At 40.8% G+C, this 25298-nt stretch overlaps 1 protein-coding gene across 1 annotated transcript in view; it reads right to left on the minus strand.

The window, feature by feature from the left end:
* Window positions 1-25298, minus strand: part of LOC149467880 (acetyl-coenzyme A synthetase, cytoplasmic-like) — a 61199-nt gene that overhangs the window by 18482 nt on the left and 17419 nt on the right. The window contains exons 3-10 of the mRNA XM_089670992.1: window positions 18761-18852; window positions 12532-12635; window positions 11051-11123; window positions 10889-10964; window positions 10042-10120; window positions 8672-8809; window positions 6597-6767; window positions 299-432 (exon numbers count right to left, since the gene is read on the minus strand). Of these exons, the coding sequence (XP_089527118.1) occupies window positions 299-432; window positions 6597-6767; window positions 8672-8809; window positions 10042-10120; window positions 10889-10964; window positions 11051-11123; window positions 12532-12635; window positions 18761-18852 (867 nt within the window). The remainder of the gene's footprint in view (window positions 1-298; window positions 433-6596; window positions 6768-8671; window positions 8810-10041; window positions 10121-10888; window positions 10965-11050; window positions 11124-12531; window positions 12636-18760; window positions 18853-25298) is intronic.

The raw sequence follows: 25298 nt of genomic DNA on the forward strand, positions 1-25298 counted from the left end.
GATTTGGCCATGGCTAAATCACATGACACAGCTGGTATGTGATTGGCCCAGCTTGTGCATGTGATCGCTGTGACCATTCACAGCTAGACACACTAGTATACAATGGATGGCATGAATTAAGCCATCCATTGTATACAACTGTCATGTGACCTGCTGTCACATGACAGTTGTATACAATGGCGTCCAACCGGAAAGGTGAGTGTTTTTGCCGGCCGCCATTCGGCCATAGGCCGGGCAGGAACCAGTTAATTTACAGTCTTGGCTGTCCAGATGTGCTGTCACATTCCAAAACACTTACTTCTTAATTACTTCATTTCCATACTTCATGAGCAAGCGGATAGCAGTGGGTGCTGTGTAAAACTGGGTCACCTTATACTTTTCAATGATTTCCCAGAATCTCCCAACATGTGGATATGTAGGAATTCCTTCAAACTAAAAAAAACAAAAAAAAAAAACATAAGTTGTGCTGGAAAAAAAATGTTTACAGTAAAATACTTTTAAAACTGATACAATAGAACCCAGTCTGTTAAGATCTGAATGAGAATCTTCAGATGGCAGTTGCTGTTTCCTTCTGCTTCCTTGGCCATATATTAATTCTATGGCTGTGAATCTGAATCGATAAAGCTTACTGAGAATCAAGTTACTGCTCCAAAAATTGAGTCCAAGAACAATTGCTTCCATTACAAATGTATTTTAGATTAAGTCAAAGATGTATTCAGAGATGTCTTTCATCAGTGGTGCCTGAAGGCACACAAAGTTTGTAACACTCTTCTGATCATGTTTTTTGAAAAAAAAAAAAAAATTATCTTGTAATAAAAAACTTACAATTTTCTTGCTAGTAGTACCTTAACATTAGTTAAATTTAAAACCAATAAAGTTTAATTTTTGGAAATTACTATTCCATTTGCGCAGTAGTTTTCAAAATATAGGGAGACAATACAATTCAGTATAAGAAGTGTAAAAAAGGACCCAGCTCATGACAGCTTACAATCTAAACAGGAAGGGTGAAGGGATACAAAAAAAAAGGTACAAAACTTCATGGGTGTTTTGTTTCCAGATATAGAGACAAGAGCAGATCTGACTGCCCCATCTGTACTCAATGTATGAACTTGCATTCATTCTTATAAGAGGAGTAGGAATCCCAACTTCCAGCATCAATAACATTACGGAACATAATAAGCTGTTAATGTCTTAAACACATCACATCAACTCAATAAAAAAATAACAAGCTATGGTAGGGATGTGTGTATGATGAACAGCAAAAAAGGAAGTTAAGAAAAAGGTTTTTGGTGTAGATGGTGGTGCTTACCACGAAATAGGTTTTAAAACAGGAATATGTGTTCTTCCTTAAAGTGGTTCTAAAGACTGAATTTTTTTTTACTTTAAAGTACAACTAAAATGGAGATGTATTAGAACATCTGTCAAGTTTTTTTTGCTGTCTGTGTCCCTGTTTGGAAGATTCATCCTCTCGGTTTGTCCTGATTACCATTGAAAAAGTGAAAGTAAAAGAAAATTCTAAATGTTGGGTTGTCCCCAGATATGTAAGAGGAGAAATCTTCCAATGGAGACACTAGTTATGGTGACCTGGGGATCTTAAAGGGATTCCTTTAATTTTTAGGGATTTCCTCTCATTTCCTGTTTTGGCTAGGGAACACGAACTGAAGGTATATCTCCCTAATGGGACACAGAAGACAGAAAAAAAAAACTGGCAAAGGTTATAACCCTTTCTTGCTCCATCCAAAAAGAAAAGAGAAAAAAAAAAAAAAAAAAAGAAGTTTTGCCTATAGTTTTACTTTAATGCGTTATCTTCATTAAAGTGGAGTTCCGGCCCCTACCACTTCCCAAAAACAACATTAAAAGTCAGCAGCTACAAATACTGTGGCTGCTGACCTAGAATAGTAGGGCACTTACCTGTCCAGGCATCCAGCGGTGTACCATTCTTCAATCGGCTGTTGGGTGCTGGTGTCGCATCTTGATGTAGGGAAACCAACAGTGAAGCTTTGCGGCTTCATGGCCCGTGCCCTACTGCGCATTCGCGAAGTGTGCTGCGCTTTGTGACTGGGCTGCAGTCCTCTGTGACCTTGGAAGTGTCCCAGAGGGCTGTGGGGGTTGTCGAAATTCCGGCTCAGTTCACCGCGGTGAACTCCGTCAGAAGTGGGGCAGGTACCTGTCAAAACCAGGTACCTGCTCCCCCTGCGCCCCAAAAGGTGCCAAATGTGGCAGCGGAGGGGGAGGGAGGAGGCAAAAAAATGGAGATTCCACTTTTGGGTGGTACTCCGCTTTAAAAGGTAAAACACATTCTGAGTGCAACTCCCCCCAAGCCCCCCCCCCCCCTATATTTACCTGAGCCCAATCTCAATCCAGTGTTGTTCATGAGAGCTCTCTCTGCTCTCTCCCTCCTCATAGGCTCAGAGACAGCAGCAGTAGCCATTAGCTCCCGCTGTTGTCAATCACAACCAAAGAGGAGCGAGCGCAGCTCAGGAACGAACCTGCATGAGTGTCCCCATGGAAAATGGTTTGCTATGTGGGCATTAAGGAAGAGGGAGAAGCCAGGAGTGCCAGCAGAGGACCCCAGAAGAGGAGGATTGGGGCTGCTTGAGTGGATAAGTATGACATTTGTTCTAAAAAAAAAAATTATAATAAATAATAATTCTGGGTTTACAATCACTTTAAACATAATCCACACTCAACCAATTACTGAACATTTGTCATTTACTTAAATTTTTCATATGATCCCATAAAAATATATAGGAGAGTTACAGATGTAAGGACTAAAAAAAAAAAAAAAAAAAAAATCTATATTGCACTTAGTTTGGTCTGGGTTCAGGTCTTTACATTTTTATGTATTATTTATGTTCACTTGCTGATTATTATGCTTTGTCACAGTTCATTTTGCACCTAATTAGGTCTGAATTCAGGCCTTTATACTTATCTCTGTTTTGGGGTTATTTTTTCTGTCTCCCCACTCTTCAAATTATTGTGTCCTTAGTACTATTGATATTAGCACAACACCATTTTATTTGTTTAGTTTCCTTGTGCTAGTGGCGTCTAGGTCTAGGTGTTTGCAGTTTTTTTCATTAATCCTATCTATACCTGTAGCAGCGCAGAAGGTTTTTTCTATTATTATTGTGCCAAGTGTAAAGTTTGGTGGAGGAGGGATTATAGTGTGGGGTTGTTTTTCAGGGGTTGGACTTGGCCCCTTAGTTCCAGTGAAGGGAACTTTTAAGGCGTCAGCATAGCAAGATATTTTGGACAATTTTATGCTCCCAACTTTGTGGGAACAGTTTGGGGATGGCCCCTTCCTGCTCCAACATGACTGTGTACCAGTGCACAAAGCAAGGTCCACAAAGATATGGATGAGTGAGTTTGGGGTGGAGGAACTTGACTGACCTGCACAGAGTACTGACCTCAACCCGATAGAACACCTTTGGGATGGATTAGAGCAGAGACTGTGAGCCAGACCTTCTTGTCCGACATCAGTGCCTGACCTCACAAATGCACTTCTGGAGGAATGGTCAAACATTCCCATAGATACATTCCTAAACCTTGTGGACAGCCTTCCCAGAAGAGTTGAAGCTGTTATAGCTGCAAAGGGTGGGCCAACTCAATATTGAACCCTACGGACTAAGACTGGGATGCCATTAAAGTGCATGTTAGGTAGAGACCTTAGATTGCTCCTGCAGCTGGTGACCTGACCGTGAAAGAAGAAATAGCACATGAATTAGCTCATCTCACCTTTGCGGCTTCCTGCCTGATCTTTGCTTATTTTACAAAGAACACAGCTATCCTTTATGATAAAACTTTGCTATAAGCAATAAAGGAATGTGATACATAAAAGGTGAAAGAAAAACACAGACTCTGTCAGTCAATGATGAAACAAAAGAAAGATACAGTGCACTGAAGAAAAAAAAAAACAAGATAAAACAGAATATATTAGGTCTGCCACACAAGTATTTGAGGAAAAACAGCTATTAATAATTTAACGCTGTTTGCTTACATAGAAGTGGAAAGAGTCATAAAGTCATCATAGTACCTTAATACTTTAATAGCCCCAGCACAGTACAATGTATCCGTGTTTGCGCTCTCCTTTAACAATAAATAGCCTTTCAAATCTTTCTCTTGCATAAGTTAAGGAATAAGCAGTGAAAATACCTAAGCTGTGCAATTCTCTAGTGCAAGCTTAAAGTGCAATCTCACTTTTGTTGAAAAGGAAAAAAAAAAAAAAACAATCCCCTCTGGGTGATCTACTGCAGGCCTCAAAATTTCCATTTTGCCTACCCGCATTTGGCGAGTGGAAATAATGTGGGGGTGAGTGTGAAGCCTAGCCCAGTGTTCCAGGACCTCTGGAGTCCTCCCTCCTGTGACGCTACCCCCCACCTATCCCGCTGCCCCCCTTCCTGTGACACTGCCCCCCACCTTCCCTCTGCCCCCCTCCTGTGACGCTGCACCCCACCTATCCCACTGCCCCCCCTCATGTAACGTTGCCCCCCCAACCTGTCTCACTGCCCCCCTTCTGTGATGCTTCCCCCCCACCTGTCCCACTACCCTCCCTCCTGTGATGCTGTCCCCCACTGTCCCACTTCCCCCCTCCTGTCTCGCTTCCCCCCCTCCTGTGACACTGCCCCCCCCCACCTGTCTCGCTTCCCACCCCCTTCTGTGGGGGGAGTTTACTGGGAACAGACCTACCTGGGGGGAATTTACTGGGACAAGACTGACCTGGGGGGGGGGAAATTTTACTGGGGACAGACTGAACTGGGGGTGGGTCTGCATAAAACATTTAACAGTGTAATTTTATGAGATAATTTACAAGGGCATTTTAGGGGTGGAATTAGGGGTGGGGCAGGATAGGGTTTGGGTGGGGCAACTGGTGTCGAGTAACTCTTAAGGCCTGCCTAGTAGTTCAGGCCATGACATTTTGAGCTATGATCTACTGTATGTACATTGCAGGGATTTTAACATGTTGTTAGAGATTCCTAACTTTTGTTTTTCTGAAGAAAAGCAGTTTATCCCACTATGTCTTTTGAATGCTGGTTCTGAATGGAAGTGAACAATTTTTTTTAAATCAGCTGGTGCACTTGGAGTGTTCTGATGAGAAAAGTGGCATCTTCAGTGTCCCTTTAGATGTGATTAGCCCTTAGGGAGTATCACCCCAAACATTTTCATTGCAGAGAATGCCTAAAAGCTGACTTGTATCTTAATGCAGAGTTCTTCACGCAAGCAGGAAATTACATTTCTGAAGACTTTCTGTACATCAACTTGAGTACAAAACGCCTCCAGTAGCCATATTGCAGCCAATTACAGCAGTTGCATTTTGAAAAGGAAAGTTAATTTTCAAAAAGATTAAAATATAATATGACTTGTATATGATAAATTAATTTTTATTTTACTTGCAATAATTATTTTCCATGAAAATGGAGTTACATTTTAAATATAATGAGCGACCTCTGACTGACTGCTAAAACCTCTGCAGAAATGTTTTCTTTCCCTTAAAAGGATGTCCAATATAAAGATTATAAAATTTGTTAAAAGCCACTGATAAATTCTACAGCAAGAACAACCTTAAAAGGGTTTTATATTACAGATTATATATGAAAAAGAGCTTCATGTTCACTTACTGTTATTTTAAGGATAAGTTCACCTTTCAACAAAAAATAATAGATACACAGGTAAAAAAATGTGCATTCATTATGTTTTTGTTGTAGGAGCCTGGAAGCTATTGCACCTGTGATCAGCAGATCGCTGGTTCCATGCAGGACTCCTGCAGACCTGTCAGTGTATCTGCAATGAACTACCACAGTGCTCCACAATGCCGTGGTAGTTCATGGAGAACTACAAGCCGACAGCCGCAAAGGTTGTCGGTACTTGCAGATTCTCATTCACAGAACACTTTTTTTTTTCTATTTTGACAGCTAGCGAGGGGATGTGCGGGTGCCAGTTCTTTCGTAACATGTTACACCCTGAATATGGGGGTTAACATGGAACAGGTTATGAAAGGTGAACGTATTCTTTTAAAGTGGTTGTAAAGGCTCCAGGTTTTTACCTTCATGCATTCTATGTATGATGGTAAAAAACCTTCTGTGTGCAGCAGACCCCCCACCCCCCTCTATACTCTGAGCCCCATTGTGATCCAGCAATGTGCACGGGAGCCTAGGCTTTCCTGGGACTCTGTCTTCATTGGCTGAGACAGCAGCAGGAGCCATAGTCAATCACAGCCAGTGAGCCAATGAGGGGAGAGAGGGAGCAGGGCAAGCTGCTTGCTTTGGGGGCACTAGACAGGAGGGAGGAGCCAGTAGTGCCGCGGGGGACCTGAAAAAAGGAGGATCAGGACTGCTCTGTGCAAAACCATTACACAGAGCAGGCAAATATGAAATGTTTTTAAGCCTGCTCTTATTATCACTTTAAGGATAGATTATGCTTATGAACTGTGATTTTAATCAAGTAGAAATACAGAATTGTTATATTTTAATTATTTACTTATCACAGGTACTTCTATAGAGCTGTCAATGTATGCAGCGCTTTGCATGTATATTGTGCATTCACACCATATGCGATAACCTTCTTTGTTTTAGAAGAACCATACCATCTGAGACGCTTACCATGACACTAGTAGCAGCATTAGCTAGTGGACCATAAGTGATGTAAGAATGACCTGTAATCCATCCAATATCAGCTGTGCTCCAATAGACATCATCTTCATGGTAGTCAAACACATACTTGAATGTCAGCGCTGTGTAAAGCAGATATCCTGCAACTGTGTGCAGTACTCCCTGCAAAGAAAAGAGAGAAAGCATGTCTTTTCATATTACTTAAAGGCATACTTCACCTATACCAACAAAACTGCCTATGCAGAGAAGGGGCGTCTGTAGAAAAAACAAACTGTGCAGCTTTGAAAAAAATTGAATAATGCCCTTGCTATCTGTGTAAGGTATTTATATACAGTACCTCATGAAGCCTGACTGGAAAATTCCTAGAACATTGCTAAGGACATTGCTAAGAGACTCCTAGCACTCACTGTTCACCTTCACTATCACAACAGCAAGCTCTCTTTCTCGAAGCGATGCTCACTCATGTGATGGTGAACAGCAACAGTTAGGCGTCTCCTAGCAATGTCCTGGAAGTGTTTCAGTCAGGCTTCATGAGATCAATAAATGGCCTACACCTATAACAAGGACAGTTTTAAACTTTGGTCAAAGCTGCAAGATTCATGGAGTTAGTCTCTGATTGGAAAAAAAAAAAAGAAAAAGTAAAAACGTCATACTTTACTTGATACATAACAACGAAAAAATACAACTTCAGACTTAATCTTTTTTATACTGCATCAACTCTTATATGAAGTGGGAAATGGTACATTTGTAATAAATTGCTCCACCCTGTAAACAGCAAAATTGATAGTCTATAAAAAAAATGAATAGGAAATGCTTTCCTGGTGTTTATAGCTCTGACGGCATGAAATAAAGCAAGCCTAGCCTAAATCAGATGATCTGTGTAAAAATGAAATTGTCACACTGTTATCTGGAATGTTTAAACAGGGAGTGGTTGTCTTCAATGCGTCACAAAACAAAGAAAGTGTTTACAAACGTCCCCACATGCTACGTGGACATAACTGACGTGACATTTTCCTGCACAGCTGCTTCCTGGAGTCTTCTGACACCAATACTAAACTTAAAAGATACCTTTAGGACTTTAGAAAGTTATACAGGTAAAGATGATAGAAGTACATTTATTGGAATGTACGAGTTTCTTTAATATAGTTCTTTATTTTATCTCACAGTAACCTTATCTACACTTTCAATTCATTTACCATCGTCTGGTTATGATAGATAGATAAATAACCAACTTTCACTAATGCAAAATGTGCTCTTCACTAGTAACCACCAATGAAGGAGGCCACTTCACCAGTGACCACCAGTGTAAGGGGACCTTTTTATCACTGATTACCAATGTAAGGGAGAATTCAGCCACTAACTACCTATGAAGGAGGGGCCTATTCTTTCAATGAACTCCAATGTAATGGGACCCTTCTCCCTCTGATCCCCAATATAAGGATGGGACCCGTAATCACTGACCACCAGTGTGAGTGTGTGGGGGGGCATTTTAATGTAATGGGACCCTCCTCCCACTGACCACCATTATAAAGAGGCAGTTTATTACTGGACACCAATGTAAAGGAGTACTTTTCCCACTGACCACCAATGTAAAAGAAGCATTTTTCCCACTCACCAATGTAAGAGGACCCTTTTCTCAATGACCACTAATGTAAGGGAGGCATATACCATTCACCATCAATGTAAGGTGGCACTTTACCACTGACAATTAATGTAAGGGAACCCTTCTTCCACTGATCACTAATATACAGAGGGACAGACATAAAAATATTACTGGTACCTCAATCAATATGTGTATCACATTAAATTTAGATTTCAAGTGCAGTAAGAGACTGAGCAGAGAGAGAAACAACCACAGTAATTTTGCCTGAATAGACTGTTGTCATTTGTGTAAATTCCATGGCCACATGGTTTGTCAGGCTCACTTTAGCAAAAGGTATTTTAGAGCCACTCACTGCCATTACAGCCTATAAATTATATGATACAGTGATCTGGTCTGTTACGCCTGATAATATTGGATGAATTTGTATGATGCAATTCCTAATTTAGAATTACAGTAACTGTACCTTAGGTTTCCCAGTAGAGCCACTGGTATAGAGAATGAAAAGAGGATCCTCTGAATCCAGCCACTCAGGTTCACATTCTTCCTTTGCGTCTACCATCAGCTCATCCAACCACAAATCACTGTCTGGGTTCCAGGCAACCTTCATGCAAAGCATAATAATATATAACTATTATAGCAATAGCATATTAATCAACAGCATTTACCAATACAAACCGGAGTATACATACTTCCTATGCAAAAAACAACTGTAAACTCAAATGCCTGTAAACGACTATAAACGAAGATGTGTACATGGACACAGGAAAACATTAGGGAGATTTCAGGGGCTGCTGAAAAAAAACACTGAACAGCTCCTAAAACGTGAGTTTATCAGCTGCAGTGTACATGTGCCCTTAGGAGGAGTTTTCATTCTCCTGTAGGAGGATGCAGGACCCCTGACCTCTGTCTGGAGTGCATGTGATCAGCCTGACCCTGTGCTGATCACATGCACTCTCCCAAGAAAAAACAAAACAAAAAACACACAACAAAAAAAAACGCTCTAGTAATACACACCAAACTGAGCATGTGCAGCTTGCCCCCGAGCCTCTGTTCTATCAGGAGATATTTAGGAAACACTGAAGAAGTGAAGGATCAGAGAAGACAGGATCAAACATCCTTTTAACACAATGAGGATTAACCCATAAGGTTCCACAGTGACTGAAACAAGTATGCTTTATTGCATATGCAAACTGATTTTACTGTTGTGGGTTTAGTAACAATAAGTTCCTTGGCTTAATGCTGGACCCCAGCTGTCACTGACAGCTGTCAGTTGCAGCACTAGTGCTGGAGAGGGCCCGAAGGAAAATATAGCCAGTGTCACTGAGCGGTCATAAAATGGTGCCAGGGACACACGTTAATGTTTGTGTCCCCATTGGGGAGATTCATCTCTCTACTTGTACTGGTGGCCACTGTCATTGGGAGAGAAAATGGGTGGAAATTCAACATTTTATAGGGTTGTCCCCAGAAGACACAGTAAATGGAAATTCAAGCATTTTCCAGTAACAACTGTCCAAGAGGGGAATCCCCTAACTTTTGGAGATTTCTTCTTACTGCTTGCTGTGTCTCTATGACAGAAGTGAAGGGTACCTCCCAAATGGTACTCAGACAACAAAGAAACATAATCAAAATAAAAAAAATTTAAAAAAAATTTAAAAAATGTTGGCTATACATACACTTTAATGGTTACAAAATGGCCATAACTATAACAGCTTTAACAGGTAGAAAAAAAAGAAAAAAAAAAAAAAAAGAAGAAGGGTAGACAATTATTGTATTACCGGTTATTATATTTTTGGAAAAGCATAAAATGGTTATAGAAAAATATAAGATGATTACCTGAAGTTTTGATTTGTTTTGATTGTTGAGCTTTCCACTGAGGTGTTTTACCACAATGCAGTTCTTTACAATGTGAGCCCTAGCAGGAATGAACATTGTACTTTTATCACCCAGTATAAGAATGTTTATATCCATAATTAAATGAGTCACAATATTATACAGTACGCCATGAAAAATAACATTTATAAATGCATTTTATAGAATAATGGGTGTTCGATACTAGAACAAAACCTGCTAGGCAAATATCTGCCGCTTGTATTACAAAAAGGGGTGCTTTGCATATACACTAACCCTATAAACATTGCAAAGCTAATAGTCCACATCTTCCACTAACAATCACTTCCCAAAAGGAATCAAATATAAAATTTGCCAACTGCATACATTTTTCAGAAATGTTTTATATGCCTACATATTCTATAAAAGCTCAGTAAACATTGTAAAAAAAAGGTATTACATTTACTGAAGCCAACCAAGGCAAAAAATGGTAGTCTGGCACTTTTGGCATTTGCTAGAGCTGATAAAAAATAAATAAATAAATAAAATAAAAAAATAATCTTATACAATACGTCAAGGTGGTTTTGTCACACTGAACCAGTGTTTGCTTCTAACTAAAAATGCACCAAAAATTTTAAATAAAAACATATGCAGACATTTATACTGCCACATGCTGTCACACAATCGGCTATGTAAAAGGTATAGTACACAGTCCACCTCTAACGTTGCTAAAAAATACAATATCCTACCATTATCTTTAGCTAACCATGATAGGTCTCTGCTAATAATTAATGTTATAAAAACATGATCACATACAAACAATAAAAAGGAAACAGACTGGAATAAATCCTACTTTTCTTTGCATTTATGAATAGCCTCATCTGCAATATGTTTCAAGTTGATCAGTTTTTCGCCTCTGAATACACCATCTGAAAAACAAAGTGTTCAGAACTCATTAACGTGAAGCAAGGTGTTCCATTATGTATTCTTCCAAAGCACACAGTTATTTCCATACCTGCAGTAATGAGGACAGCACACTGGGAGTCCAGGATTCTTTCACAAAGGGATTCTGAGGAAAAGCCTGCAAACTAAAAAAAGAGCAAGAAAATCTACTATACTTTTAAAGAGTTAATATAGTGTGTTTTTCAAAGCAAAAAACAACATAGATGAACTACCATAGACCTATGAAGGTGGTCAGACATGTATGCACACTTTCATTGCTCCTGTGCAGTGGGAATTCGTGGTAGGCTCATGCACAAAACTCTTAGCTTCGCCAAACAGTTTTCTTCATGTCATTATAGAGGAGAATGGGGGATGAGTGGAGAAAAACTTGCAGATGTAAAGGCAGTTTAATTTTACAGAGGGAACCAAAGTGACCACTAGACAAGACAAAAAACAAAAACAAAAAAAAACACCACATACAAAACACAGACATTTCACGGACATACAGGAATCCTTTCTCAAGGTGACAGGCCAACAAGGGTCATGTGTCTCCCGGAAATGTCTGTTTTTTTATGTTCTTGTTTGTATAGTGTTTATGCAAAGCAGACTTCAGTAAAATTGGATGGTTTCAAACATTTTGTTGCAAGTTCTTTATGGTATTAATGTTGGCCTTGCTCCCCTCAAAGAACTTGCAAAAAAAAGTTTGAGACCACAAAACTTTTATTATTAAGGTTTGCTTTGCATAAATAGCATTACACAAACAAAAAAAAAACAAGGATATTCCAGGGACAAATAGGACCCGTCTGTTTTTCACCTTGAGAAAGTGGACCTGTATGTCCCCAAACTGTGTTTCTGTTCTTTTTTGGTTTGTATAAGCTTATTTATGCAAAGTGGACCTCTGTAAAATTTTGAGGTCTCAGCCTTTTTGCTGCTGGTGTTTTAACCAGACCAATCAAACATTCCCATAGCACACTGTGGAGGGATGGGCAGGGTGGAGGCCTTGCACAGACACTAGATCACCCAATCAGTTCAAAAACAATTGGACTCAATGACCATCATCTCATGTGGGTACCGTAGCTCAGTTTTGACTGCATTCCATAAGTGGTCAACTCTACAGAGCTGAAAAGACTTCTCAAAAAATAAGTGTTGCTTCTACTGTATGTACTACATGAGTTGAGAGTAAAAATGATTTGCATGTCTTGCAGAGCTTGTAATCTGGTGGAACAGTTGTCTGTCCCTGACTGTCATCTACCAACCTATTCCAGGAGGTACTGTGCATTACACCAGTGATTTGTTGTGCTGTTGAGATTAAAGTGACAGTATAGATCTTAATTTACACAGATGTAAGTTTTATGCGTATAAGGCTTGTCTGTGGAATATAAATAACCCTTTTTGACTGTTAGGACTCTATGTCCTTGGGCTCAGTTTCAACAATCTTCTGTACTATCATCCTCTACTCTAACAATAATGACATTGCCCTGCACTAAAGAAAAAATACTCTACAGCCAATATCAAGAAGATCAGGCATCATTACTTTGTAGGAGACATACATACCACAATAGAATGAACTGCACCAATTCGAGCACATGCCAACATTGAATATACCAGTTCTGGGATCATTGGCAAATAGATAGCCACTCTGTCTCCTTTCTTCACACCTATGAAAGTAAATTATTTTATTTATAAAAGGTTAGAAAACTAAGTACAGACTTTATAATTACAGATGACTCCGCTACTAGCAGTCCTGATGCTGGCAATTTGTCAAAATCGACAGGATCACTAACAGGCTGGCTGTGTGTCCTTATGGGACATACATAGGCGCCCTCTTTAGCGATCCTGCAGCTGGTGATTTGTCTTTAGTTGCAGAATCACTTGTCTGCCATCACCATCAATTACATAGAAAAAACCCCAGCGCAAAATGGTGTTAATATGATTACAGTGATGTGCTGCCCGCATAGAATGTGTTCCCGCATACAGTAAATAAATGGAAAAAAAAAAGTGTATATGCAGCGCACAAATAATGCTCTAATATATTAGTGTTACAAATAGATGTATACAATAAACATATATCATTATGCGTAGTAAACAGATACACTCCAATAATACCAAATATACATACAAAAACATGCAAATTCTTGTGTCATAACTGACAAACACGTGTCCAAATGTGCGTTGAAATTATCCAAAATTGGGCACGTGTGTTTGTCACTTATGACACAAGTATTTGCACGTTTTGTATGTATATTTGGTATTTACTGGAGTATATCTGTTTACTATGCACAATGATATACGTTTATGGTATACATCTGCTTAAAACACTAAATATATTAGAGCATTATTTTTGTGCTGCATATACACTTTTTCATCACCATCAATTGTCACTTTTAGAATAAAAGTGAAGAACCATTCATATGCCACCTCCATGTATAGTTGCATATGTACAGGAAAAAAAAAAAAGTTGGACTTTACTAGCATTGAAGGGGGACAACATGTATAAAGATATGAAACTTTATAATAAATTAAAAATACAGTAGGCTTAAAGCCACAAAATCAGAGAATCTGCACACAGCCTTGTAAAAAGGTTTAATTGCTAGCTCACTACTTATTGGAGGGTGGAATGGGGAAAGATGGGGGGGAAGGCTATGTAGATAAGAAGGTTCCCATGTTACAAACAACCAGTGGCATTGATACCATTTGTATGAAGATTAAAGATATGCAAAATACGTTTGAACAAGGTGTCAATGATTTAACGTGTTTGTTCACCAATGCCAGAAGTCTGCCAAGCAAAATAGGTGAGTTAGAAGCTTTGGTGCATGAACAGAAAAATGATTTCATTTATATTGCTGAATTTTGGCTTCATTCTTCACATGACTGGGCCATTAATATTCCTGGCTATGTTGTATTTCAGACAGACAGGGTAAATAGGAAAGGTGGTGGTGTCTGTCTCTATGTGAGAGCTGATCTCAGAGCGAGTGTGAAAGAGGACCTAGTTGATGGAGAATGTGATGAGGCAGAAGTATTATGGGTGGAACTGCACATGAGGGTGCGTACTACAAAGGTAATCATTGGAGTTTGTTATAGGCCTCTCAGTGTTAATGAGGACGTGGAGACTCAGCTCCTTGCACAGATCGAAAAGGGCTGCAAGGGCTAGGACAGTGATAATAATGGGGGATTTTAACTACCCAGAAATTGACTGGAGTAATGGTACTGCAGAAACCGTTAAAGGGCAAATATTTTTAAACCTACTACAGGACAATTTTATGGTACAGTTCACAGAGGTCCCAACTAGGAATGATGCTCTGCTGGACCTGGTAATCTCAAACCATGCAGAGCTTATTACGAATGTCCATATAAAAGAACATCTGGGTAGCAGTGACCATAACAGGATTTCATTTGTTAGCTGTAAATAGCGAGCACATATGGGAAAAATAAAACGCTCAATTTTAAGAGAGCTAATTTTCTAAAGCTGAGAGCTGCTCTCCAAGACTTAGACTGGGAGGGAATACCGGCATCAATGAACACAACATAAAAATGGGAGTTCTTCAAAAAGACTGTATGTGAACACATTGCAAAATATATTCCCATGGGCAACAAGTTTAAAAGGCTAAAAAGGCTAATGTGGTGCCTATATTTAAAAAGGGGTCAAACTCTTTGCCAAGTAATTATAGACCTGTTAGTTTAACTTTTATAGTTGGGAAGATACTGGAGAGTTTAATAAAAGACCACATAGATGAGTTCTTGCTGGAAAAAAATATTTTAAAGCAACAGACAGCATGGATTCATGAAAAAGGCAGAAGTTGTCAAACAAATCTGATTTCTTTTTATGAGGAGGTGAGCAAAACCTTGGACAGAGGGGTGGCGGTGGACGTGGTATACTTGGATTTTGCAAAAGCGTTTGACACAGTTCCCCACACACGGCTAATGTGTAAGGTAAAGTCTACAGCCTTGGAAAAATCCGTATGTAAATGGATAGAAAGCTGGCTAAAAGATTGTATTCAGAGAGTAATGGTTAATGATTCATACTCTGAATGGTCTGGGGTCATCAGTGGTGTACCCCAAGGTTCAGTGTTGGGACCCTTACTTTTTAATATATTTATAAACATTTTAGGGTCTGATATTAAAAATCCCATTTCAGTCTTTGCAGATGACACCAAGCTGTGCAATGAAATAACGTCCTTACAGGATGTCTTCAACTTACAAGCTGACATCAATGCACAGTTTATTTGGACAACTATGTGGCAAATGAGGTTTAAATGTTGATAAATGTAAGGTTATGCACTTGGGGACTAAGAATATGCATGCATCATACATACCAGGGGGAGTACAACTGGGGGAATCAATGGTGGAGAATGCCAAGCTTCAGTTTCTAAAGTGAACAAACTCCTCTCTTGTATTAAAAGAGGTATAAGAGAGAAGGGGGGAGAGAGAGAGAGAGAGAGAGGGGGGGGAGAGGAGAGAGAGAGAGGGGGGGGAGAGGAGAGAGAGAGAGGGGGGGAGAGGAGAGAGAGAGAGGGGGGGGGGAGAGGAGAGAGAGAGAGAGGGGGGGGGAGAGGAGAGAGAGAGAGAGGGGGGGGGAGAGGAGAGAGAGAGAGAGAGGGGGGGAGAGGAGAGAGAGAGAGAGAGGGGGGGGGAGAGGAGAGAGAGAGAGAGGGGGGGGAGAGGAGAGAGAGAGAGAGGGGGGGGAGAGGAGAGAGAGAGAGGGGGGGGAGAGGAGAGAGAGAGAGAGAGGGGGGGAGAGGAGAGAGAGAGAGAGGGGGGGGGAGAGGAGAGAGAGAGAGAGAGGGGGGGAGAGGAGAGAGAGAGAGAGGGGGGGAGAGGAGAGAGAGAGAGAGGGGGGGAGAGGAGAGAGAGAGAGAGGGGGGGAGAGGGGAGAGAGAGGGGGGGAGGAGAGAGGTGGAGGGGGGGAGGAGAGAGGTGGAGGGGGGGAGGAGAGAGGTGGAGGGGGGGAGGAGAGAGGTGGAGGGGGGGGAGGAGAGAGGTGGAGGGGGGGGAGGAGAGAGGTGGAGGGGGGGAGAGAGGTGGAGGGGGGGAGAGAGAGGTGGAGGGGGGAGAGAGAGGTGGAGGGGGGGAGAGAGAGGTGGAGGGGGGGAGAGAGGGGTGGAGGGGGGGAGAGAGGGGTGGAGGGGGGAGAGAGGGGTGGAGGGGGGGAGAGAGGGGTGGAGGGGGGGGAGAGAGGGGTGGAGGGGGGGGAGAGAGGGATGGAGGGAGGGAGGAGAGGGATGGAGGGAGGGAGGAGAGGGAGGGAGGGAGAGAGGGGGGAGGGGAGAGAGGGGGGAGGAGAGAGAGGGGGGGAGGAGAGAGAGGGGGGGAGGAGAGAGGGGGGGGGAGGAGAGAGAGGGGGGAGGAGAGAGAGGGGGGAGGAGAGAGAGGGGGGAGGAGAGAGAGGGAGGGGGAGAGAGAGGGAGGGGGAGAGAGAGGGAGGGGGAGGGGGAGGAGAGAGGGGGAGGGGGAGAGGGAGGGGGAGAGGGAGGGGAGTTGTGGGAGAGGGAGGGAGGAGGGAGGGGGGAGGAGGAGAGAGGTGGAGGGGGGGAGGAGGAGAGAGGTGGAGGGGGGGAGGAGGAGAGAGGTGGAGGGGGGGAGGAGAGAGAGGTGGAGGGAGGGAGGAGAGAGAGGTGGAGGGAGGGAGGAGAGAGAGGTGGAGGGAGGGAGGAGAGAGAGGTGGAGGGAGGGAGGAGAGAGAGGTGGAGGGAGGGAGGAGAGAAAGGTGGAGGGAGGAGAGAGAGGGAGGGAGGAGAGAGAGGGAGGGAGGAGAGAGAGGGGGAGGAGAGAGGGGGAGGGAGGAGAGAGGGGGAGGGAGGAGAGAGGGGGAGGGAGGAGAGAGGGGGAGGGAGGAGAGAGGGGGAGGGAGGAGAGAGGGGGAGGGAGGGGAGGGAGGAGAGGGAGGGAGGAGAGGGAGGGAGAGAGGGGGGGGGGGAGAGATCATATTACCCCTGTAATAATCATTATCACCTCATCTGGAATATGCAGTTCCATTTTGGCCACCAATTCACAAAAAGAACATTGGAGAACTGGAGAATGTACAGAGAAGAGCAACCAAACTGATAAGAGGCATGGAGGAGATCGGCTATGAGGAAAGATTAGAGGAACTGAAATTATTCTCTCTTGAGAAGAGGAGATTAAGGGGGGATATGATGAACATGTATAAATACATCAGTGGTTCATAAAGTGAACTCGGTGTAGAGCTATTCACCCTGAGGTCATCACAGAGGACAAGGGGGCACTCTTTACGTCTGGAGGAAAAGGAATTTAATCTCCAAAACACAGAATGGTTTCTTCCCAGTGAGAGCTGTGAAAATGTGGAATAGACTCCCTCAAACGTTGGTTCCGGCCAGCTCAGTGGATTGCTTAAAAAAAAAAAAAAAAAAAGGCCTGGATTCTTTCTTAGATACACAGAATATAAATGGATACTAACATTTATAGGTAGAGTTGATCCAGGGAATATCCTATCAGGAAGGAATTTTTTTCCCTGCAGGAGCAAATTGGATCATGCCTTGCTGGGGTTTTTTTTGCCTTCCGCTGGATCAACTGTGGGTATAGGATTATAACTTTTTTTCTATGGTTGAACTGGATGGACTTTTGTCTTTTATCGGCCAGACTAACTATGTAAACTAGACCACAAAGATTAACCGATTACAAAATTATATCTATTGGATAGACACATGTAGAAGTATATATTGTGGTCATAAGTCTGACTCATGAGGACTCACAACCACCATATATACTTCTACATGTGTCTATCCAATAGATATAATTTTGTAGGTGAGGTGCTGGAAACAAAAAATAAAATAAAATAAAAAAGCTTAAAAAATAAAACTGATCAAATAGTGTAAAAACACGCACGCACACTTTAGGCTCAGCAGTTAGAAGTGGGGGGATCCTGTGTGCTGCTTACAGATATAGTTTGCAGGATTCTTTTCAGTGAGAGGTGTACTGCTGTAACCATTAAAAGCAGAAACTTATCATATTCACCATACTTTTTGTCTAGTTAGATCACCATGTAAACATGACTGAAATGCATTTTCATCATTTCACAGAAATTCTGCTCAGTAAGGAAGCCATCTGGTAGAACCTGTTGTGTGTGCAGCTAGGTCTCTTTTCAATCAGCAATACAACACATGTATTATATGGTTGAAACAGAGATGCGATGGATAACTATCATAAGTTACGATCTTATCTTAACTATTGCTTAAAATCCAATTTCCCTGCATTTGGCATATCGACCAAATGGATTGGCGACTATAGATGGACTACTCCTATCAGAAGAGATTGATCAGAAAAGAAAATCAATCATTTACTGACATGCGTATGGCCACCATAAGTCACAGTACTTCACTTTTGTTAACTCCCATGTCAAGCCAGCACAGTAACATACATAATTCAGATACAGAATACAATTTTTAAAATCTATTTTAGACATATTTTAGGGGTCAATGCCCACCACAAGATCCTTTATCTGAATGTTTATTTTGACATGAGCGGAGGTATTTCAGCAGGCTCCAATGATAAGTTGTAGTTTTTTGTAACAATATTCAAAGTACATTTAGAAAGGAGTTTAATTTCATGTTTCACATTAAAGATGAACACATCCTAACAGTAATTTCTGCGTATGTCTTTATCGTATGCTAAGAACGTCTATAAACTAATCAATTCCATAATTTGTATACCTAAACGGTTTCCATCACCAGTGAATATATAACATGAATTGTATGTGTTTAGTAGGCGTTCTACACATTGCTGTACACTCTACTGCTCACATTTTCAATGTATCCCATACAATACTTACCTAGCTGCTTTAAGGCATTTGACAGCTTGCAGACTTTATTCAGTAAATCGCCATAGGAAATTACAGAAGAATCTGTAGGTGAATTGCCTTCCCTGAAATTACAAAAGAAAATTGGTTGTTAGTATTAGTATGGGAGATTATCTTCATTGAAATAAAACATGATCTTGGATTCTGAGTAGAAACCAGGGGGTTGAATCCCTTATAGGTTTCTCCTAATTCTTGTGTCCCAGGGACTCTGTATGAGAGATCATGACAGCTAAATTTCAAGCTCCATTCACCTGCTATGGTGATTTACAAAGTTCAACTCTCTAGGAGTTATTTATTTTACAATGTAGCAAGAAGACAAACTCATCATGTTGCAACTTTAGTGCTGGGTCACACTATACTCAATGTTTACCGTTCGAATCAATGAGACTGAGCACACTGATTCTGGAAATGGTTCTTGTGCTACTTTGGTGCGATTTACAGTGCAACTTGGCACCACAAAATATGCAAAAAATGCATCAAAAGTCGCTCTACATACCCACACTGAAAATCACGACAAAATAACATTGCAGTAGAGCGAACCCAGCCTTACAGTTTATTTGCATATGTATACAAAGTAACAATGTAATACCTATTGGAATATGCACACTATACACTCCATAGACCTGGTAGCTGGACATTGCTGGCACTCATTTTCTATGATTAATCTTTACAAACACGAGCTTGTGCCATACGGGAATGGTGTGCACACACATGTATGAGCAGATTAAATGGGCCTTGGCTCAGCTTAGATCAATAGAAAGGGCAGTGAGCATTAAACTCATTCAATTTAAAAAAAATAATCTTAAAGTATTTAACAGCCTACTTATTGTAAAATATTACAAAACTGGGGGAAATGACAGAAAACATCAGGCATTTCTGTAGGGTTCTGACGGAGCATTAGGGGAGCATGGGAGTGAAGTTATTCTTACGAACCTGTCACTTTGCCCTCAGTGCCATAAATGCTTTGATAAATGATCAATTTGCTTTTCTGATTGATCTTTTCTGAAAAGGGAGTATGCAGCAAATGAAAGTTGGGAAAAACACATGACAGCTTATCTGCACATTTGTTCCAATTCACTTACTCCAGAAATACTGAGACCACAGGCATCATCAAACAATAAATGGATAGAAAAGTGTCATTGGTTAAAAAGGGTTTTGCTCAAGAGAATGTCCAAAAGGAGGAGAATAAAAGCCACAATCCTCATGTTTTACACAGTACTATGCATAAGAGCATTTTTTATCTAACAGTCTGTAATTACAAAGGTCACAGAAAAGATGGACAGGAATAGAGGAGCATTCTACTGTTGGAAATGTCACATAAGAAGAAGTGCATTGAATTAGATAAAAGTGACAACACACTGACTATGCTAGACTAGCTGACATTTTTAGAGCTATAAATACATGTCAATAAACTGCATTGCGTGCGTGTGTTGAATACCTAAGAACTGAAACTATTATCAGGTATTTGAGCAGTTAAAGGGACGCAGATTGTTTAGTTCTGTTTACACAAGCTGTGGCCAGCACCCTGCATTACAGACGTGGCCAGCACCCTGCATTACTGACGTGGAACCATCAAGATGTTGCCACAAAAAAGCAAATTCCCCTTTCAAAGTACCTTTAAAAATGCACAGCACATTAGGTTTTACAGCCATGAGGTATAACCGAAAAAAAATGTGATTTTTACATAAATAAGGGGAAATCAGAGTATAGCAAAAATCAGAGGAAATTGTAGCAGCTCACAATGTCCAATCAAAGCATCCAAGTGCTATAAAAGGTACTGCATTTTGCAATTCATTTTCCTTTGAATTCACAACAGGACCTGTCATCTACATTTGCTAGGTCGATGATGCTGTAGGGGTTTATTTTTTTCTGGGGTGTAGCTTTTCTGTATAAAAAGTACAGGGAAGGTTAACTAATGTACTTTTTAATAAAGTTGATGCCATTAGGTCTTCTCACAAGCTTCAAATTATTAAATTAGGTTTTCATTCAAGGTTGTTAGACCTAATCTGATGGGCAAACACAAGGGTTATCGGATTGGCAAGTATTGGCAGTATACCATGGCTAGAATTGTGTGGAAATTGTATCATTGTATACTTTATCTTTCAGGTAATCCAGATTCTTTGTTCAGATTCTAGAGCAGCCGTTCTCATCCTTTTCAAAACACAGAGGAACCTCTAGAGGAACCGCTGAAAAAAGTGACTGTATATACACAACTCGTGATATATTAGTGTTATGTTCAGTGGGAAGAACGCTCCTTACACTTGTGGTCATTGGGAAAAATTACCCCTTTACAGAAAGCTAAAAAGATCAGTGGTGTCAATGGGAACTTGTCAGAGTTAGACATTGCTCAAGGAACCCCTAGTAAACTATGAAGGAGCCTTAGAGTGGACTGTCCCTTGATGTTGTCACATCCAGTGTGGGGCTATAGTCTCCGCTTTGATCTTGATGACATCATGACTCTAGACCAGTGGAGTGTGGGTGTGCAGATGGTACAGGGACCGGTCTAGCTACAGGAGGATCATGTAAAGAAATCTCCTTTTACTGTTCCCCTGTACCTAAACAAGCAATTAACCCTTGCAGTGCAGGTCATATCCAAGGGATAATTTTTTTGTTGCAGTTTGGCTTTAAAGGAAAACAATCAAGAAAAAAAAATTGAGAGCTATGTTGATTTTGAAAATGCCAACTACCTGGTTTCAATACCTTCTAAATCAGTGACCTAGAGAATTTGCTCTGGGTCAGTAGCTCAAAGGTGTTGAAACCAAAAGGATCAGTATGACAACTTAGCAACTAGTAAAAACAGGTCTGCAGTAACAACCTCCTGATTTATCTCTTCCCTTTAAGTGTGGTGTTGCCAGAGAGGGACTTGGAAGGCATTTGCTCCCAGGGCCAGTTCTAGTAAAATATGTTGGACTGATGTTGAATGGAGATACTTCACCAGATATCTATAAATGTAGGCATCCCAGTTCAGAACTGTGTTCACAGTATTGGGCAGGGGAAATTCTAACAGCATGAACTTTTTTTTTTTGACTATGGGATGTCATGTCGCTGAATGCCCAGAACCACAAAGAAAGCAGATGCCTGAGGATATGAAAAAGGTGTTTCACAATAAACCACATCTTTATGAAAACCCACCTTTCACCATAACCACTGTTTACTATGGCACCATGACAATTTATTTTGTTACACTTAGGCTGCCCTGATTTAGATCATTGAACCTGTTGGTTTCTCAGTGTGGATGGACAGATATCCCACTGTGTCTATGGTATTCTGACAGTCGCCAGTGACCGTTAGTATACCCCAACAGATCCCATCTGTTGGATGCAGCCATTTTTGTCCAAAAATATTTAGCCTACTTACTTTGATTTTTTGGATTGAAGGATGTTAGGCACAAGGGCGAGACAGAGGCACCTACTGAGCAAAATTAACCTAGTTTACCAGGAACTGGCCAAAATTTACTCAGTGTATGGCCAGCTATACTTTAGCCCACAGAGATCGGTCCCATCCATGAAAGGGACACTCTGTTGTATTTACTCCCCAACTCACCTGGGTGCTGCTGATATTGCTAAATACCTGCATCCTTTGCAATGGAAGAGCAGGTTATAAGATACTATTTTCTGGTTGGTGTGTGTGTCACTTGACTGGTGATGAAAAGGGTTGGGTGGGGCTTATGACGTCATCACACCTGACCGGAAGGGACGCTGCCTAGCCTGAACATAAAGCGATATTTGCTTGGGAAGGCCAGTGCATTGCCTACATGCTAGATATTGTGCACAGAATTAGGTGGCTTTCTTATGTTATTTTATTAAATGTGGACATTTGTAAACATCGAAGCCTGATAATGTCCTTTTTTGGTTTTATTGGAGCATGAATGTTATTGAGAATTTTTATCTTGGTGGTCTCTAAAAAAAAAAAAAAAAAAAGTTTGGAGGCAATTTAAATGGTCAATTTTGAGAAAGCAATCGAGAGGGGATAAGACCCCACCTTGTGGGGAAAGCACACTGGGATCTATTTTTTTGTATAGGTCAACAACTTGGAGGTGAGCGGATTGTTCGACCAATGCTAGGAACCGCGCGGTGATTTATTATCCACTTTTAGAGGATAAGGAAACAGAAGAAATGTTTGCACATAAAGAAATTTAACATACCTTTATAGTAGGATTCTATATTATCGATTTTGTGTTGGTTGCAGTTTAGAGTTAAAACAAGGTTTCTACCACTATTCACAATTGCACACAGGTTAATGTATTATTGCTGAGGACATATAATGTATATAGCTGGATTAAACAAAGTGAAGATATGATTTATTAACACAGGTTTATGATTTATGTTGGTTATTTAAAGCTTGGGGATTTCGCAAGTTATCAAATATTGCTGGATTCATTTATTTTGCATGGTAAAGTCAATATATCAACATAATGTGTATGTATTAAGTGATAACTCAGTTGAGGGTTTTCACTATCATTTATAAGTTCTCACAATTTATTGCGATTGCACAAGTACAATTGGTTTAGCTATAAAATTGTATAAAAAGATAAAGGGGTAGTGCTGTACTTTACGTAATTAACATTGCTAGTTAGAAAAATCACAGCCATTCTTGTGTTAATCTGTATATATAGTAGTTATTTTAAATAAAAAGCATAAAAAAGGTAAATGTACAGAAATAGGGCTCACTGTTTAGGCTGTAACATGATCTAGAAACAAAAAGACTTTTTAGACTAGCCATTCTCAACCAGGGTTCTTTGAGGTGTAGCCGATTGACCTCCCATTTGATGGTGCTGCATACTTCTGGATCCAGTTCTACTTGGCCAAGCCAGCAGCATAACCTCAGTGATCTTTTTATCTATCTGTAAGGGTAGCATTCTACTTAACACCAATATAAGGGGAATTTCCCCTTGACCCACAATGATTTGGCTTTAGTAGTGGTTCCCCGAGACTGAATATCATTTTAGGGGTTCCTCTGGGGTAATACGGTTAAAGCGGAGTTCCATTCAAAAGCGGAAGTGCCGCTTATTTGCCGCCTCCCCCTCCTCCACTGCCATATTTGGCACCTTTTGGGGAGGAGGGGGCAGCGGATATGGTTTTGACCGGTACCCGCTCCCACTTCTGGCTTTGTTGTCGGAAGTTTGGCCCCCTCATTCCTTCTGCAGTTTAATGGGAACTTTTACAGGTCCCAGAAGACTGCCAGACCAATGGAGAGACACACAACGCAACTTGCACATGCGCAGTGGGCACCAGGCTGTGAACCCGTAAGAGGTCACAGCCTGGTGCCCACAGTTGAGATGCTGGCGCCATGAAGGAGAGAAGGGACAGTGCGGGTGAGAACATCGCTGGACCCTGGGACAGGTTAGTGAGTGTTTATTTAAAGTCAGCAGCTACAGTTTTTGTAGCTGCTGACTTTTAGTAAAAACACAAAAATGGCGGGTTTAGAGTTTATATTTCATGCAGATTTAAAACCTTACTTTAGCAGTTCATTTATAAATGTTTTCTCCCAAGATTCTTACATTTTCTAATTACATTCAGTTGTAAAACTAAATCTTGGGTGAATGCTGTGTGAAAAGAACATTCACTAGGGTTCTATAAATAAACAAACAAACATTCTGTTATGTAATATAAAAGGTTATGCAAGGCTGCAATTACCAGCATTTATAATGACAGGTCAGTAACAATCTGATATTTTAGGATCAAGTCAAACCTGTTATAATATAGTTATAAAGTGAGCACACCCAGGCCCTCTTGTTTCATTACAGTCAAAGTTACATATAACAAAAAATGGGAACGTAACTACTCAAGACTGAACTGTGGACAAACAGGTTCACATACAGATGAAATGTTTCCATGTGTACTGTATCTGTATGATTTCTGTTGTTCAGGGGATCGTAGATCTAACAGGGAGGATTCAGACAGTTAAAGTAGAAGTAAACCCAATTTTTTACTCTTTACCTACAGGCAAGTCTTGTTAACGGTTTACCTGTAGGTACTGTAAATATCTCCCAAACGTTGACAGTTTAGGAGATATTTACTGTAAATGCACCGGTGATGTGCATGCCATCCTTTGAGAGAGCCGCGCCAAGGCCAAAACTCCCACACGAATGGACAGAAATGATGAAATCGTGGCTCGGCCAGTCAGATGGTTCCAGCTCGTGAACCCAGAAGGAAGACCGGGTGAATATGGAAGCCTCGGGGAACCGTGACAGCACTCTGCTGGAGGGCTTCATTTACAGGCAAGTCTTTTATAATGTGCTAGTATGCGATGCATACTAGCACATTATGCTCTTAACTTAAAGAGCAACATTTAAAAAAAAAAAAAAAAAAAAAAATTGTGATTTACCACGGCTTTAAAAACATGCCTGAAACATAACAGTTAAAAACTAGTATTTTAAAATTCAAATTTGTATTAATGAATATCTAACTTGACTTAGCTATCTTTATTTGTAAAAATGTACAGAATAAACATGATATAGTTTGAAATCCTTTTTTTCCCCATTCATTGCTTCATCTGTGCTCTATTACTA

The sequence above is a fragment of the Staurois parvus genome, unplaced genomic scaffold (assembly GCF_062004578.1).
Source record: "Staurois parvus isolate SC_StPar_1 unplaced genomic scaffold, SC_StPar_1.0 ptg000097l, whole genome shotgun sequence".
NCBI classification, from domain to species: Eukaryota; Metazoa; Chordata; class Amphibia; order Anura; family Ranidae; genus Staurois; species Staurois parvus.